The sequence below is a fragment of the Sorex araneus genome, chromosome 5 (assembly GCF_027595985.1).
Source record: "Sorex araneus isolate mSorAra2 chromosome 5, mSorAra2.pri, whole genome shotgun sequence".
Taxonomy (NCBI): domain Eukaryota; kingdom Metazoa; phylum Chordata; class Mammalia; order Eulipotyphla; family Soricidae; genus Sorex; species Sorex araneus.
In genome coordinates this window covers 125,353,622-125,372,948 of record NC_073306.1, presented here as the reverse complement: position 1 = coordinate 125,372,948, position 19,327 = coordinate 125,353,622, and the positions used below count along the sequence as shown (strand labels likewise).

At 40.0% G+C, this 19,327-nt stretch overlaps 1 protein-coding gene across 15 annotated transcripts in view; it reads left to right on the top strand.

Moving 5' to 3' along the window:
* Nucleotides 1-19,327, top strand: part of PTPRT (protein tyrosine phosphatase receptor type T) — a 1,130,358-nt gene that overhangs the window by 967,217 nt on the left and 143,814 nt on the right. For 6 of the 15 annotated variants that reach the window (XM_055137540.1, XM_055137534.1, XM_055137545.1 and 3 more), the window contains one exon: nt 6,475-6,504. The exons of 5 other annotated variants lie outside the window; for them this stretch is intronic. In XM_055137540.1, coding sequence (XP_054993515.1) covers nt 6,475-6,504 — 30 coding nt within the window. Of the gene's footprint in view, nt 1-6,474; nt 6,507-19,327 lie in introns of all 15 variants that reach the window. 4 more of the 15 variants (XM_055137536.1, XM_055137533.1, XM_055137537.1 and 1 more) reach the window with 1 other exon arrangement.

Sequence of the window (19,327 nt, the reverse complement as noted above, 5' to 3'; positions counted from 1 at the left end):
ATGGAGCCCAAATTCTTCAACTTTATCTAAGTTGGGTACAATATAAAACAAAACTTACTTATATAGTGAATTGTGTGGTAGAATTTTGACTAGTTATCAGGATGGTGAAGCTTTCCCAATAAAATATGACATCTTGTTTTGCTCACCTCATTTTCAAGTGCCCCTTTCTACACACCCTGAAAATCAAATTCTTCTGTATACTTCTAGAGCTGAAAATTTGTATATTCCTATCAAGGTAATAACATTTAACAATGTGTTCATTTTATACATTAGTCATCTTTTATAGTCATCTCTCCTCCATCCCACACCATACAACACAGATCCCTGACAGCTCTTGTTTTTACCCTTGTGGTATATTTCATGATCCCAATCCCTCTCCCCACTAACTTTCTTCTCATACTCCTGCCCGATTCATACTTTAGGAAAACTCATTTGACTATTTCATTGCTTGTGTTATCCCTAAGACCTAGGAACCTAAAAGCAAGTACCTTAGGCTCTTTGAAAATAGGCCTTGCTAAAACCTTGACATTTCCATCTTGCTCATATACCTATCTACCTAACCCATTCCATGAACATAGTTTCATCTCCCTGGAAATTTTCTTCCCCTTGTTCTCTCTGGAAGCTCTGTAAATTTTCCAACTCAGACTCCATAGGCTCTAGGCTTTCCTGACCTTACCTCCATGTATAGACCCACAGTTTCTTTTGTCATACCATTTATCACCCCAGAAAACAATGTAAACATTGATTTTTAATGCAGGCACTTAAAGCCAGACAGCTTATAACCTAATCCCTGCTGTGCCACTTATAACCTATTTAAACTTGTACAAGTTATTTAACCTCTCTTCACTTCCCTCATCTGTAAAAAGAAATAATAACGTCTCAGAGTGAGTATTAAATAAAATAATCCACATAATGTACTTAGAGCAATACTTAGAAATGTACTGGCACTTAAGTGACCTCCTACTGTTTAAATTGTAGCTAGTGTTATCATGTTTTATACTTTTCTTGTCTGGCTCTCCCATTAGACATGTGGGTTGGAATAAGCTCTCATTTCTCTTTCTAGTTCTGGAACTTGGCAGAGAAAGATGTATAACAGGCCCTCAGGAAGATTTTGTTGAATTAAAGATGAAAATATGGATGGATGGATGGATGGATGGATGGATGGATGGATGGATGGATGGATGGATGGATGGATGGACGGATGGATAATGAACATATTTTAGGATAACTGGATAGATGAATGTATGAAGAGATGAGTGGGTGGGTTTCTGAGCTAAACATATAATTTGTGGATGGGTGGATAGATAGTGCATAGATGAATGACTATATGGATGGCTAGATCAGTAGATGGGTGATATTTTGAGCTATAAAGACGGGTATATGGTCAAAGGAATGGTAGGAGACAACTGTTTTTAAAACTATAACAAAGGGATGCTGTGCCTAAAGTCAGTTTTGTCAGCCAGCTGAAAGGAAGATGCCGCAGTATGTGATTTATTAAGTTTTGGGTTATTTTTTTTCCTAATCACAGCTGTCTTCCTGCTCAGGATTTTTGGTTTCAGGCAATCTGTTACTTGTTACTTGCAATATCACAGTATCCTTGTAAATTTAGATCTTCAGTAAATCTTCTTCAGGACTTAGAAAAACACATATGTATTCTTTGTTTTGGTTACAGAGGAAAGAACTATAATCTTCACCCGGAAGACCTGGCAGTTTAATTAGGGAAATAGACTCAGTTTTTTTTTAAGCCTGTCAGTTACCATCACTCTGGAGTTGCCTGCAACTGGATCAGTATTAGTATTGGCTTTTTTTGTGGCATCCAGCATAGTTTAGAAAAGCTACATGGAAGAGAAGGCTTGAAGGCTAAGTTGTCAGGTGGGTGTGGCCTAGAGTGTTGAATGCAGTCTGGGGCCTAAGCATGCAGTTTGGAACTCCTATCAGTACAGAAATACTGTTTGAGCTGGTCCAAAATTTCACAAAATCTTAGTCTAGTGATGATTAGTGATTTCAGGAGCCTCAAATTCATCATGCAAGTGTGACAACAGTAGTATTTGTTCTGTGGGGTTATACGGAGGGTTGAGAGAGCAAGACTGTGCCTCTTGGTACTTATAATATTGTTCAGGATGTTTTCTTCTTTTCTCAAAGGGAGAAGAGGCTAGTGGTCAAGACTGCAAGCTCTAGAGTCATGTTGCAATCAGTAGAATTACTCTCTGTGAGATCTGTGGCAAGTCACTTAAACTTCTTTGCTCAGTTTTCTCATTTGTAAGTGACAGGTGTCAATAATATCTCTGCAACACATGTATTAATATTAGATAACCAAGACATTTACTGACACATAATAGGTGTCCTAGAAATGCTATTGTTGACAGCTTTGTAAATCAAAGTACCTATATTTAAAAAGTTTTTAAAAGAAATTCTTAATTTATTACAATATTCCTAAAGAAATGAATATTTTGTTCTTGGTGAAGAGTGAGAATTAAGAAACCTTATGTCTGTAAATTATATCTGCCCTTCAATGAACTTTATTCTAGTTATCTAAGCTATTGTAACCAAAAATATCTTAGAAATATTTTTTCTAAAATAATTTTTGGAAAGGCTATCATTGCCACCATCCTTGAGATGTCCTGTTGAGCATCAGAGATGCTGCTTGTTCAAGGCCATGCAATTCATAAATGGTGATTCTGGAATGCTTTCGTTTATTACATTTTTGTTTTCCAAAGTTGTTTAAGTTGTAGTAGGTTCTGCCAGGGTACCTAGAAGAGGGAAGAAAGGTCCGGGGGGAGGAATCAACTATTCCCAAGATGTCACAGTGATGCCTTGAGCACGAGAGCAGACTGAGACAAGAATACTGGTTTCTTCTTCTCTTCACAGTATTAGTAGCAATCTGGAGAATGAAGGATGTAAGTCATGTACACCTTCACCAGCTGCATCCTCAGCTTTCTGCTCCTGAGATATTGAATTCCCAGGCATTGAACCCCAGAGTCAGCAATGAGGAACAGCTGTCTCTGCTTCATCTACCTATGTGCGTGGCAAAGGGGCTTTACTGCTTTCGTGGGCCTTTCCGATCTCTACATCATGGTCCTAAGTTTTTTTTGCTTTCTATGTATCATACGGAGTCACTATTTATTTGACTCAAAAATTGCTGCATGTGAACTCAGTCCCCCAAAAATTGACCTCCTAAAAAGATACTGTGTTTTTATTCATTGATTTCTTAACTTTAAGATTCATTGTTTTCTTCTGATGGTATAGTGATGTGCTCCTCTGATAACTGGGAGAAAATCTGAAATCTGAAAATGGTCCCGGCTTGAAGCCTTGGCCAGTTCCTTGTTCAGTGGGAAAAATTGGGGGCTCTAATGTCATGTTCCCTCCCTGAAGTATAGAATTCATCTTTCTGTACCAGAAAAATTGGAAAATGGTTGCAATGTTGCAATTAACCAAATATCTCAAGAGGGAGACAAGTTGTTCTTACATATTCAGATAAATGTTTGGGGGCCTGAATTATTCATCAATTTTTCTCAATCCACAAGTATACTAATTATTATCAGTATGGCAACATATGTAAAATAAAATTATTCCAAATAATTTTCCATGAAGTAGGAAAAATATAATAAAGGAAAAGTCCATGAACTTGAGGTTTTTGAAGTTACCCCAAAGTCAAAAGCCAGAAGAGACATTGGGAAAAGATTGTTAGTGATTTCTATAAGATTAACTTTGGAGAATAGAATTCTTAGTTATGTGGAATCTTAAATGAAACTGCACTTAATAAATAGGTAAAATTGGAAGAGTTCTTACTTTGATGGAGGTGGTAGTCTAGAAGACCTTCTCTTTTATAGTGTGGTTCTCTGCACAACCCTGGCCTTCTGGAATTCTAGTTTGAACAGCACTGCTATGCTTCAGCTCATCTAAGAAATCAGTGAGGAAATGAAAGCTCTGAGAGTCTATTCAAGTTAGCCCTTTCAAATTGAAGATTGGAATTCCTCTCGCTTCATGTTATTTGTTGGTGAAGTTTGAATTTCATTCTAGTTGTCTACTCTATGTAACAGACTATTCCTTGAAATCCAGTTGCTTAAGAATAAGCTGTGAAATTTTTCGACTTATTTTTCTCATGAATCTGTACTTTAGTCATAGCTTGAAGGGAATGATTTTTCTGTTTCATGCTATCAAGAATCTCATTAGGAATTGTACTCATTTGTGGGGTATTAGAAAAATGTGGCATGTGAATAATACCCAAAGACTAGAAACAAGGATCAGGAGGATTGGTTCATGGTAGGAAGCTTGCCACAAAGAGGGTGGTGAAATGCAGCTAGAAAGAGAAGAGACTATTATGACAGTGATAGTTGGAAATGACTTTGGACAAAAACTGAGAGCTGAAAGGAGGTAAAGTGGCATGTATGATTCCAGATTCTGGCTACCGTGAACAGTGCTGCAATGAACATACAGGTGCAGATGGATGTCATTTCTACTGTCCTTTTTTCGCACCCTTGGTATGTATTCCCAGAAGTGGTATTGTGGGGTTATATGAAAGCTCATTTTCTAGTGCAGCACTGTTCAAAATAGCCAGAATCTGGAAACAACCCAAGTGCCCGAGAATAGACAACTTGTAAAAGAAACTTTAGTATGTCTAAACAATGGAATACTATGCAGCTGTTAGGAGAGATGAAGTAATAAAATTTGCTTATCAGTGGATGGACATGGAGAGTATCATGCTAAGTTAAATGAGTCAGAAAGAGAGGGACATACATAGAATGACTGAGCTCATTTGTGGAATATAAAATAACATAATATGAGACTGACGCCCAAGGAAAGTATGCACAAGGATCATATTGCCCCATAGTTGGAAGCCTGTCTCATGAGATGGGTGAAAAGGCAGCTGGAATAGTGAAGGGATCACTAAGTCAATGATGGTTGGAGGAATTGTTTGGGATGGGATATGTGTGCTGAAATTAGATAAGGGACCAAACATAATAAACTCTCAGTATCTATATTTCAAATCATAATGCCCAAAAGTAGAGAGAGAATATGGGGGAAATTGTCTGCCATGGAGACTGGGGAGGGGGAGGTATTAGCAAGGGGGAGGGTATACTGGGGACATTGGTGGTGGAAAATGTGCACTGGTGGAGGGATGGGTGTTTGATAATTGTATGACTGGAACTCAAACATGAAAGCTTTGTAACTGTATCTCACAGTGATTCAATTTTTTAAAAAGGTGATATGCATGATACCTTGCAGTAACAGTATTGAAAACCACAGTGCTTAAAAAGAAAATAAGATTTTGAGATAGAGGGAGGAAGAAGAAGAAGGAAAGTGTCTGCCATAGAGATGTGGGAGGTGGGACTGCAGGAAGTGGGGAGGAGGGAGGAAAACTGGGCACACTGTTGGCAGGAAAATGTCCACTGATTAAGGGACAAGTGTTGAAATAGTGCATGACTGAAACTCAATCATGAACAACTTTGGAACTGTATATCTCACAGTGATTCAATTATAAAAAGTTTTTTTAAGAATCTCATCTAGTATAATCCAATTGACTAGGGCTGAAATGAAAGAGGAAGTCCAGTTGTCTCCTTTTCTTTATACAGTCACAGGGATGTTCCTTGTAGCTTCTCTACATGATCTCTCCTGCTTGACAATATCACTATACATGCACTACTTCATGGAGCCTTAGAGTTCCAAGTAAGCATTCCAAAAACCTGGACAGAACTATGAGGATTTCTTGTGATCCATTCCAGAAACTTTCAGAATGAAATTCCTACAACATTCTCTTGGCCACATAGATGAGTCTTGATTTACTGGGAGAAGACATAACATAGGGGCATAAGCATTGAAAAGTGGTGGTGGGGAATGTACACTGGTGGAGGGATGGGTGTTTGATCATTGTGAAATTGTAACCCAAACATGAAAGCTTGTAACTATCTCACAGTGATTCAATAAAATTTTAAAAATTTTTTAAAAAGAAAAGTGTAGCTCATTGGGAAGACCTGTGATGTTTCTGTGCTTTCCAACCAGATCTTTCAAAGTAAATTCTGATGTGATTTGACCATAAACAGAAAATATAGATGGACTATGATCTTTCTTAGATTACAGGAACACTGTTACTTGGAAGAGCAGTAGGCTAATTCTCAAAGGCCAAGAAAACCTGATCCAAGCCCAAAGAGTCATGATTATAAGACAGCTAGTTTTAGTTGACTATAAAAATGAACTTTTCAAATGATTAAACACTCTTAATACCTAGCTTCCTCCGTGAGAGTAGTGTGTTTCTGTATCACAGAGAAAATCTCTCATTTCTTCCATGACTGAAAAATAACTGATGCTGAAGATAATTAGCAGAGAAACCTGCATCTCCTTAAGCTTAGGGATGCTAAAATACAATGTGCATTTCTAAGAATCGAGATTTCATATAAATCTAATTCTTGTTTGTTTATCTTTTCTTTTTCCCCCTTTTTGGACATTTTCTTCATCTGACTGCCCATCAATATATAGAAGAAATGCTTATTCCTACTCCTATTACTTGTAAGTATCGACCCGGGAATAACTTTGCTTCATACCCTGGAAGGGAACCTGTAGCATGCATTTTCTGCACCAGTCAAGTGTCTGTTGGTTTCTCATACTTTTGTTTAAGTCATCTGTAGTCTTAGTTTCTTTGTTTTGAATAGACATTTTCCATTTGAAAACGCACTGTCATTGACATGTCTATTATGGTTTTGTCTTCTTGGAAACCCCACCACTGATATTTTTTTGAGATATGAAACATTGCCTTCCCTTTGTAATTTTCTGGCTATTAATACCCAAATTCTAGTAAGTGGCTAGTCTTGTACTCCTGAAAGACTTATACATCTAAAAACAGAATCATAAATATCAGCAAGCTCAAGCTGTACTTGTGTCTATTATGAGAATTAGTAGTCCAAGGTGTTCAAATATTTTCAAATTTTTGTTAATGCACCGTGATTTATAGTTATTCTTTGTTTAATGTCAGGCTTACAATGTTCCAACACCAATCGCACCACCACTGTCAATTTCCCTCCACCAATATCCTCAGATTCTGCCCCCCTACTCCACCCCACTCTGAGCCTGCCTCCTGCCTCCTTGCTCCACCATTTCAAAGAGTCTATAGAAAAGCCTAGATAAAATTATAACTTTATCTAGAACAAACTTTACTGGTGGCAGAAATATCTGAGACCTTTGCTTTGGGATGGAATTGTCACACTTTTATTTTCAACATTTTGTCACATGTTATCAAAGCATTTTGGTGGAAGTTATTGATGTATGATTTCCTGTCTTCTTTTTACTTTCTAAACAAAATGATAAGTTTTCTTAATTAAAAAGGGCTGGAGCGATAGCGCAGCAGGTAGGGCGTTCGCCTTGCATGTGGCCAACCCTGGTTCGATTCCTCTGCCCCTCTCAGAGAGCCTGGCAAGCTACCAAGAGTTTCTTGCCCACATGGCAGAGCCTGGCAAGCTACCCGTGGCGTATTCAATATGCCAGAAACAGTAAAAACAGGTCTCACAATGGAGACATTACTGTGCCCACTTGAGCAAATCAGTGAGCAAAGGGAGGACAGTGACTGTGACAGTGACAGTGAAAAAGGGTCAGGGCTCCGTAAAACAGATACTTGGTAATGAAAAGTTAGATGACTACTCAATTGGTCCCTTATTCCTGATATGTACCTTCTATATTTGACACTTGAAGACAAATAGGTGTGTGATATCACATACCTCACATACCTAGTTAGAAACAGTGGGGTTAAAACTTAAAATGATTGGCTCCTGATGTAGTGAATTGTCTATCCATCCATGTTTTCACCTCTTCCTCACAAACCCAACCTTCTAAAGAAGACTATGTCTGTCCGTGATTATCTCTGAAGTCTTGGCAGATGAAGACAGGGGCAGCTAACGCTTCCCAGGCCTTTTGTTCAGTGTAGAGTCCCCAGAGTCATCAAAGCTAGGCATTGAGCAGATAATATTCTGGTATTACCACCATCCATTGTTCATGGAGGAACAACGAAACCCCACCACCAGCCTTAGAAATATCAAAGAACTTGCTTCATTCCTTCATTCATGCATTCAGTAAATATGCAGTGAACATGCAGTGAACATGTGCATTATGTTCCAGTACCAGGACTTTGGACCTTTTCTTCAGAGTGCTCAAACCTATCAGAAGACTAGCATAAAGTCAAATATTTAAAGTGTGATTGAAAGACCACTATATTTCCTTTGGAATTGGAGTCACTTTTTGGGTGACTTTATTTAATCAGGCAGAAGATACAGATCAGTATTTATAGAGAGAGTTTTAGCCAATTCTGAAAGAATAAGAACACTGAGCAGAGAGAAGTGCATATGCAAAGGCACAGGGGTTTGAAATATTTTAAATATAGCAGTGTTTTTGCTATAATGGAAAGAGAATGAGCTTTATGACACACACAGTTCTGGGTTCTTATCCCATCCCAATTGCTTTTGGGTTATTGTTCAATCCCAATTCTTTACCAGTTAGAAGCCTTGAGTGAAATTTCTGAACTTGTTGAACCTCATTTAAAATAAGGACAATGGAGCTTAACTCATAGAGCTATCTTTAAGAGGGAGTGGGATAATTTTGTAAAGTACCCAGCACAACCTTGGCAGTCACAAAATGCTAGTATTCCATTCTATATCTTTAGGAGATATAAGGAACAAAACCAGTGATGTCCCCTGGGATATCCTTGGTATGTTATATCTGCATCCCACTGTATTGTATGGTTGCACAATTACAAACACAACCTATGGTCTTCTCCCTCCCTTAGTCTTCTAGTACTGTCTTTCAAATGACCATTTTATTCTATGTGCTGCATTGGACAAATTGCTGAAACAAAAGATGAGCAGAGCAAGAAAATAGGTGACAGATAGGAAAGCTCTTATCATTGATGGTGCTATGGTAATTCAGGATCTTACAGTTGGTGCAAACTTGAAGTTCTAAGCCACAGATCCTAAGGTGTGAAACTTATGCCATCTCGAAAGCTGAGCACAGACTCATAGAAGGAGAAACATTGGCAAAGCAGACAGAGAGATAGGAGAAAAGTAAACACCAAGAGAAGACCATCCCAGAAGGGAAAGTTGGAAATAGCATCTGGTTACCAAGAGATGCAAGTGGAAGGTGTGGACATAGCCCTAGAACTCTGCTGTGGGATGTGACTTGTGCAAGATCATGAGGAAGCTTGCCAGCCTGAAGTCAGTCAGAATTTTTCACCTGTAAATTGAGAACATGGGATTGGCCACTGGAAGGGTCACAGAGTTCTGGGCATGGGTATGGGGAAAGCCTGAGCAGAGGAAAAGGTTGGAGGTGGGAAGATATGGTGGCAGAATTTGGGGGAAACAGAATCTATGAAAGAGGAGATATGGTGGCAGAATTTGGGGGAAACAGCCTAGCAGGTATGAGGGACCCATTTTTCATAGGGATCCCAAACAGAGCTGTATAAAGATACAAAAAAGGAAATCAAAGGGAAATGAGGGTCTCTGTTACCTTCAGGTTTAGAACTCCCCACCTCCAAGTCTTAAGTGTAGACCCCAAGTGGAGACTTCAACCTTCCTTTTCCAAAGCAAGTCCATCACCAGGAGCTTGTTATGTTAGAACTTCTATGTCTAAAGTCTCAACTCAAACTTAACTCAGAACCTGCATTAACAATATGCCAAATTCTCCCAAGAATGTCCAAGTTTGAAATGCCCTGACTTCAGAGCAAGACTCTTAATGGTCTCCTATGTACAATAAGAAAAATAATGTCCTCCTCACAGGGTAGGGGCACCCCCTGCTCCCTACCCCAACCCCCAAATCTCCCATAGAAGATAAAGCCAGCAACATTCTTGTTTGAATAATTTTTTCAACAAAAACCCATGTGTATTCCTTTAACACAGATGTTTGGATTTCCCATAAACTGGGCAGGATTCTGAGAATTAGAATCATGAAAAAAAAATCCTTACCCATATGAACTTTTTTGAAAAGGGTAGAGATAGAAAGCAAATAGCATTCATAAGAAAGCTAAATAATATGGATATCATAGTAACAGAGAGACCCAAGAGAAGGGAAAACAGTCTTGGGCAGTTACAGATGATAAAGGCTTGGTAGGAGAAGAATATGATTGTTCTCTTTCTTAAACAAAGAGAGACTTAATGGGTCTCCAAGTTTGGAAGGACTCCTGTACAAGACCAGGGTTCACAGCTTTCTCTGTAAGGAGCCAGTAGTGAATGTTTCTGAACTTTGTAAGCTTATGCAGCATCTACTCAGCTCTGAGGTTATAACATGAAACAGCCGCAGACAACATGTAAATAAGTGGGCATAGGTGCATTCCAATTAAATTCTATTTTTAAAATTCCAGACAGGGCCACAGAGATAGTAGCTGGCCGTGGTTCTATTGTCAATAGTGCATAAAATACCCTGAGCACTTCTAGGAGACATTCCTGAGCACAGAGCCAGGAATAGTGGCTGAGCACTGCCAACTATGGCCTATGCCCAATCCCCAGATTCAGATGGTAGAGTAGATCCTTCCTGAGGCTCTAGTTTGCCAGCCCCTCCCTTTGATAAGATAGGGAGAGGAGGATCAAGACCGATCCTGTTTTACTGATCTATTTTGAGCTTGTGTTCACTATTACAGGCACAATGGTGAACAAAAGGACCCATACCAACCTGGAAGGGTTAGAAGTGGGGAAGTTGGTAGTGTGTATGGACCCGGATGATCTAACACTTATAAGTCTGGTGAGAGATGTGCTATTGTATTGCTTTCAGTTAGACATTAAGACTGAGATTTAAGGATTTGTCTATCTCACATCAATATATGACCGTATTGGAACGCTACTTCTTATCCCCAGTTCTTTCCATTCTTCTCACCAAATTCTGCTCTTCTGGGAAAAGGGGCAAGGGGTTCTTCTGCCTGGAACTTCTGCTCAGAGGGTTCAAGGACTCAAGTGCAAGGTGAACTGTCTATAGAACTTTTGTTTTGGGCCTGAGCATCAGAACCTTCGAGGGATGAGTGGTGCTAGCTTTTCCTATATAATCCTGTGGGAAATGCTTTCTTGGTTGTCTGGGAATTTGCCAGAGCAGAGCACTCATGTCCCCTGGGCTAGAAGTTGCCAAGTGGTTAGAAGTGAGTTATGGACAAATACTTGTTAATAACCGGAACTAGGGGTATGGGTAGAAGGACCTGAAAACCTGAGGACCCAACTAGAATTGTCTCTCAGGTCTGGTGTCTTTCATTGTCTAGAACAATCACCACATGAAAACAATGTAGGTTTAAGGATCAGGTCTAGATAACAGTCCCAGACCTCTTCCTTCTAACCAGTAGTTCAATTGTCTTGGAACTATTCTGGGCCTTGCACCTCACCTATATGAAATGGTTATTACGGCGACTTCCCATAATTTTCATGGAATAATGAGTTACCCATGGAGTGACTGAAACAAAATAGGTATTTCATAAATAGCTACTATTATTGAGCAGACACAAATGTCTCTCTAGAACTTCTTCCAGCTTTTCTTCAATAAAACAGCCCCCAGCAACTTCAGTGACTGCTTGTTACAAAGGATATTAAGAGCTGTGGTATGTGCATAGGTTAATCTGCCTCTGAGTGTGATAGGCATAGCAATTATTCTGGACAGAGACATTTTAGAGTAATCTTTCTTGGAAAAGCACTTAGATGTTTACCAGTTATTCTGCTGGAGAGAAAACAGCTCACTCTCCATCAGACCGTGGTGTTAACCTGGTACAGTGGCCTAGAGACAAATGGATGCCTGGAACTTGTCACCTGGTCCCTGTTGGCAGAAACGCTGGAACTCTGGGGAGTTCCCTGTTCCCATCCTTTAGTTCTCTGTGTCAAAATAGTCAAACCCCTTATCTGTACTCCCACCCAGGTCCAGTTCTGAGCCAGCTCCTGGGAGACATTTTTGCCAAGTTAGTCTCTTCAATAGAGTCCCTTCTTAGAGCACTGTGGTGGCCCTGTGACCAAAAGCAGGAGCAATGTCCATTAGCAATGTGTTGCCAATGCCTACAGTGAACACCTAGTCCATGAATGTGATTTAAATGAAAGAACAAAATGAAACAATGAGACACAACCACTAAAGTTCACAGGGAATTCATCAGTTCTTGACAAGAAAGAAAAAAAAGCTGAATTCTTTTTAGATAACACCAGACCCTGGGCCTTTTCCTCCTTTCTGTGACTTTAAAACTACCTTTGCCCCTACCCTATCCCCTACATCTGTGACTGGACACACCTCTTGAGTTGTAGTTTTAAGATAAGTGAATTGGAGATTTTAAAGACTTGACAAGGAGTCAGTGTTTGGAAGGGGCCTGCATGTAGTAGGCCCTCAACCAAAGTAGGAAAAAGCAAGTTGCCTTCCTGTCACAGACATAGACACCTGCATGTAGGAGTATTGCCAAATATTACTGCCTTAGTACCATGAAAGAGGAATTTTGAATTATTATATCAAGAGATGCTCAACAGGCATTTTATGTAATTCATCAGCTACTTCAAATACAACTGAAAAATAGAAATAGAAGGAAACCATTTAAAGCGGTATCTTTCCATTTCTGAAAGCTGACAGCAAACTTGTTTACAGGTGAAACTCTAAGGCATGACCCTGAAACTAAGACCCACCAGGCCACCCTACTACCCTTCTCTGCCCAGGGGAGACTTAGTGAAAACGCCGGTTCCTAGGCCCCTCCCCCTCTTATGTGCTCAGGAATCTACAACTTAACACATCTCAGATGAATGTCATGTGGACTTTGAGGAGGCTTCTCTCCTGACATACCCATCTTTTTCTGTGTGGCCCTTTTTGGCATTGCTGGCCTCTCCCTGGGTTGTCTAGCCGTCTTCTCAACATGGAAATTTCAAGCATCTTCAAAAAAGGAAAAATGTTATGCTCTTATGTAGGTGGTTCTCCCCCATATACCACACACCTATTGCCTCATACTGGGTCCTTAGCTTGGTGATTGCATCCATCTTTCATTTCCTCATCTGTTGACTCATGACTCATTTTCACCAAACCATCCTTGGGTTATGCTGTCCTTGGGTTTTGCTGCCCTTATACCTCTAGCTCCTCTTTACTAAAACCGTATATTATTTGTTTTCATTTCCTAATAACTAGCTCAGGGTCCCAGAGTAAATCATATATGAGGTGGTGCTGATTTCATAAATGAATGTATTTTGTCTTCCATAAATTATGTTTTTCTATTCTTTATAAGTTAGTGTTCATTATCAATTATTTGGGCAGAGGCTTTCAGATCTAAAATGACTACTAAAAATGTAGTCATTTTTATTGGTGTTAGGCTTAAAAATGTGCTTGCATGTTGTAATTATAAATGCAGGGAACTAATGAACACTGTTGCAACCAGGTGGATATAAACGCACTATGCTATATTGTGTTTACAGATAGATTTGAATAGGGATTGCTAGTGAATGGATGCTTCATTGTTTACTCTATTGAATTAGAGTATAAACACATCAGACATAAATACCAAACGGAGCAAATCTATATGTCAGAGATATGTCTCTCTCACCTTAATCAGGGGAAGCAAAAATGAATGTTTCCCTCTGAAGGTGGTAAAAGAGATGTTTGTTCTTCCAATTTAAGTTTATACTTTAAACTTTAATATCAACCATATATTGAAGATGCCTTGAGGCATAAAATGGTTTTTCTGTGATTCTAAATTCTTCTACACTGAAACTCATTTGAACCTGGAACATCAGGGAAAGAGCTGGAGGAGGAGTGTAGAGAAATAACTCAAAAATCTAAAGTTCATACTTGGTGTCCTGTAGTCCCAAAAGACTCACAACATGCCCCTGCTGAACACCATCAGGTAAAATCCAGAAACATAAAACCAGAAGGGAGATTGTCTGTTGACTGAGAAGGGTGACCTAGGAACCTAAGAGATTGGGTAATGAGCTTGCTTTGCATGTGGTCAACCCACATTCAATTCCTGGAAAACCACATGGTCCTCTGAGCCCCACCAAAGGGTGACCCCTAAGCACAGAACTAGGAGAAAGCCCTGAGAATTTCTCAGTGTGGCCCCCAAAAGAGGGTGACTTGCTAAAATGGGGTTGGAAAGAGGATTTCCTGGAGAGAATTTTTTTTTTCAACTGGGTCACCCTGAGGTACACTGTTACAAAGCTGTTCATGATCAGATTTCAGTCATACAGTGGTCCAACACCCATCACTCTGCCAGTGTCCATTCCCTACCACCAATGACCCCAGTTTCCCTCCCTTCACCCACCCAACACCTGCCTCTATGGCTTTATGGCAGGCTGGCAGCACTTTCCTCTCTCTCTCTCTCTCTCTCTCTCTCATTTTTGGTATCAGTATTGTGGTTTACAACACAGATACCAAGAGCTTATAATATTTGTTCCTTCACCCATTCTCATCATGCAGTTCTATCCATAGTGATCATTTTGAACCACCATTGACTTAATGTTCCCTTCTATCCCAATTGCCTTCTCCCCCAGCCTTGAGGCATGCTTCCAACCATGGACAAATCCTCCTTGCCCTAGTTCCTACTGTCTTTGGGTACTATTTTTCATACTTTTTTATATTCCACAACTGAGTACAATCATTCTATGTCTGTCCTTCTCCTTCTGACTCATTTCACTCAGCATGATACTCCCCAGGTCCATCCATTTATAAGCGAATTTCATAACTTCATTTTTCCTAACTGCTGCATAGTATTTCATTGTCTAGCTGTACCATAGTTTTTTTAACCAATCATCTGTTCTCAGGCCTGGGGAGAATGTCGCAAAGTGCAGTCATCATCATCTTCAAAAAGAATTTACTTCCCCAGAGTAAATTTTGATACTGGCAGAAGAAGTCCATCACACTCATTCACTGGTAGACAAGAGTCCCTTTCTGGCTGGCTTGCCTGTTTTAACAAACTCACCTAACCAAAGTCATCAGTTAGCTTGCCAATATGAAGGTCACCTCAGCCTCAGAGCTTACTCTAATTTTGCGGAAACCCTCTGAGATGTCATTAATAGGCAGTTTCCCCCAGATACGCATTTTCCCTTTGCTTCCTTTCCCTCCCTTCTCCCATTCTCTTCCCTTCCCTTTTCTTACCCTTCCTTTCCCCTTCCCATCTTCACTTCCTTTACATAGATATTTATCCAGAGCTCCTCCTGTATCTCCTGTACATCAGACTCAACCTCAGTGTCTCATCTTCAGGGAACCTTATCTGTGATGTGCCCATTGGCTTATCCTTGTTCTTGATCACTGAAGACTAGTATATTTGGGTATATGGTGTGCCCTTCCCCTGGACATTCTCATTTTATTGTCTGTGGGCACTTAGAAACTTGTAGGGAGGGATCCCCACTTTGTTTCCCAGGTTAACACCTAAACTCTAAAATTGTCCTAAACTATTCAGTCATAGACACATAGGCATTCACTTCTTACCCATGTCTTCACCAGGCACAGGTCTGTGAACATCATCACACATATGTCCTGCCTAGAAGAGCTCATGGTGTATCAAAGAAGTAACTTTCATGATTCTTTTGCTGAACCAGACACAGAAAAGCACCAGGATCAGAAGTGTCTGGTCAGAAAGCTCCTTAGCAACATATCTTCAGGGCAAAAAAAATGAGTTTAATTCAGAAAGCATTTGCCTTCAACTAGTATCCCCAAAGTGAGATTGACTCTTGCAGCTTGGACAGTGTAGCAAAGATAGAATCCTGAGATGCACTAACTGGAAAATGTCTTTCTAAGTGTTTCAGCATAGTGCTTTTAATGGAAGGAAGTGCTTTAGTTAAGCTCTGCAATGTTGATGATGATGATAATGATTGCATCTTGTTTGTATATACAGCTTTATCTCTTCCAAAGTGCTTTTCCACTTATTACCTAGTTGTCTGCCTGGGCCTGGAGGTACTTAGCAAGAGATTATTAGATAGATGGCTGTTCAGTGCAGGAAGGAGCCCTGGGCATTCTGGCTCTGCAATTTAAGTTGTCACTTATCTCTATCTCAACTTCAGTTCCTCATCTGTGAAATGGGGGTAATAATAACTACATTTCAAAGCATCTGTGATGTTGAAATGACACCATCTTTCATTCATAAGCATCACTGAGCAATTCATTTATGCTAAGCATTAAGTATTTAGAAAGAAATTGTCTTCTCCCGTGGAGTTCAAAGTGTCATAGGGCCACGCATAGATAGAAAATAATGTTATAAACACATAAATGGGGAGCAGTGAAGACATGAGAAGGGGAGAAGTCACTGATTCTGTTTTGAAAAAAAATCATGGGTTAAAAGGCCTATTGGGGTGACTGCTCCCAGCCCTGTGTACGATGATTTCCTAAAGAAAGGAATGAAGTGGGATGAAGTAGAAGAGCAAGAATAGGGGAGGGAGAAAGCTGGACTCCCATTTCTATCAGCAGCTGGGACTTCAGAGCTTGCTGAGTTTCCACTTCCTGTCTGTAAAATGGGAAGAATAGTGCTGTGTTCATAGAATTCTCTTAAGAAATTTATGAAGCTGGGGCTGCAGCAATAGCATAGCAGGGAGGGTGTTTGCCTTGCACACGGCCAACCTGGGTTCTATTGCCAGCATCCCAAATGGTCCCCTGAACACCGCCAGAGTAATTCCTGAGTGCAAAGCCAGGAGTAACACCTGTGCATTGCTTTGTGTGACTCCCCCCCTCGCAAAAAAAAAAAAAGAAATGTATGAAGTTGTTGAGATAGTATAGTGGTTAAGTGCTTGCCTTGCACACAGCCAAACCAGGTCCTCTCTCCAGCATCACATATGGTCCCCCAGCACCACCAGGAGATATCTCTGAGCACTAAGCTAGAAATAGACCTTGAGAAATACTTGGTGTGACCAAAAAATTTGTTAAAGACAATAAATTCAACAATTTAATGAAATGTGTCAGGTAAGTTCATCACATTCATTCTCTAGCAATTAAACTGGTACTAGAATACAATGATTTGGTGTCAGAGGAAAGTAGTAGTATCAGAAGGGCCTTGAGTGCCAAACACAAGCTAGATAGAACAGTTCATCAAAGAAAGTGATATGGGCAATTGTAGATCTTGGTGGATCTTAATCTTTAAAATGTGGGGGGTGGCCTGGAGAGATGTTACAACAGGTAAGGTGCTTGTCTTGCACACGCCCAATCCAGTTGTGATCCCCAGCATCCCAAATAGTCCCCCAAGCACCACCGGGAGAAATTTCTGAATTTCAGAGTCAGAAGTAACTCCTGAGCACTACTGGGTGTGATCCAAAAACAAAAAACAAAAACAAACTTTGTGATTTTCCCCCTGAACCATTTGACAGGACACCCCTCTTTCTGGCATGTGTCCTTTCTGATACCCATAAGACATCAAGGTTATTGAATGAATCTGGCCAGGAACGCCTGGGTAGATAATATTTTCTTGATAAGGAAGGTTTTGTACCCATGGGCAGAAAGAAGAGAAGCAGCAGGGTATCGGGGAAAAGTTACCTTGGTTCTTTGTGAACACAGAAGCCTGGTGACTGGGTACTTGGAGTGCTTTGTGGTCTGATTGTCAATCCTGCCTTGAAGAAGGCACAACTCTTAGAATGCAGCAAGGGCCTTTATGTTATGGACATTCACCTTGAGAATTCTTTCTTTTTCTTGTGCATAGAGATCAAGAGAAGTTGGTATCTATTTTTGTTTTGGTTTTGATTGGGGATAGGGGGGATCTGATGGTGGTCACACAGATAAAGAGGCTACCGCAAATTGCAATCTATAAAAACAGGTTGGAGAACTGATTTCACTAATCTCCCGTACTTTGTAGAGATATTAAATGTTCCATAGATATTCCTAATTAAAAACCTTGGTTGAGGACCTCCTCTGGGGGAGAGTTTGAGAATTCAGGGCCATGGAATAAAAGCACTTGAAAAACTAGTTTGAGAGCTGGGTCAAGCCACTAAACCCCTTCCTTTAGTTGGAAATATGTTTTTATAGTCTCATCATATAGATTTGACTTTGCTTGTGATGACAAAATTTCAGTTTGAATGGCAGAATCTATAGAAGGTAAAATATCATCTTCTTTCTTTAAATATTGGGGTAGGTATTGGAGTGATAGTACATCAGGTAGGGCATTTGCCTTGTGTGCAGCCAACTCAGATTCAACCTCTGGTACTACATATAGTACCCTGAGCTCTGCCAGAACTAATCCCTGAGCATAGAGTCAAAAGTAAGCCATGAACACTGCTAGATGTGCCCCCAAAATATTGGGGTATGTGATCCTTATGACATAGTCACCAGAATAATGAATTTAATAAGTAAATTTGCATTTAATGCAATTGCACTTAATAAATGGCAAAAATTCTCCAGGCACATAATTAAATTATGTTCCTTTTTCCAGTGCAGTAGTGATGTTGGTGCCATGGTAAGTACAGACCCCTTAGCCATGATCAGTCTCCAAAAAATGTTTATTCATAAACATCCTCTTCAACATGTCCTTGAGAAGCCAAATACTTCTACTGATGAAATCTAATTTTTGACAGAATAAAAGAATGCTGTCTGGGTTTCTTTATGAAGCAATTTTTTTTCATTCCAAGGGCTTTGAACTACTGTTCCTATAGGGTGGGAATCAGTGGCTCCATTACTCCCAACCACGTTTTATTAAGTGGCAGAATGAAAGATCGGTAAAGTCAATACCCTGTTTTTACTGGGAGCCTTGATTTTTGTAAAGAGTGAAAGTATATTTTATTAAGGATGTAAACCAAATTGAACTTTAAGACTAAAGAATGCTTGCTTTTGTTGGGAGAAAAAAACACTTGGTTGTAATGCCTTTTTTAAAAATAGAACCCAGGTCTCTCTATTTTCTAATTCGGACATCTACTAATGAGGAGATAACTTTAGACAAAAAAAAATCTAATCCCAGATCTAAACTGAAGTTAGTGGACCCCCCACAAGTGGTTTATGTGAAGTGGATAGGAGAGAGCTGGCTACTTTCTTTGGATCCACCTCTGCCACCCCAGGAACAGCTGGGAAGGCTAAGACTGATAAAGTCTGTGATAAGCCCCTTTCGACATGGACCAGAAGTCCCGCCTGCCCCTGCCACACCTGACATCCAGTAGTTTTTCTCTGCATGGAAGTTGATCCCCACTACCTGATTTCTCAGCCTGGAATGAGAAATTGCTCTTTGCAGGAAAAGAAAGCCAGTGCGAGACCTTACCTAGGCCCTCCAGGTCCTTGTTTTTCTCACAGAAAAGAATTTCAGAAGGAGACAGCAGTGAAGCAAAACTGTATTTTATTTGGAGGCTTTCTGAGGAAAGGGAAAGAAGGAAAGGAAGAGAGTGAAAGGGAGAAAAAGAAACATCATCACAAGAGTATACTGGCTTCTCCCATGGCAGAGAGAGCCCCAGTACACATTTCAAGAGGG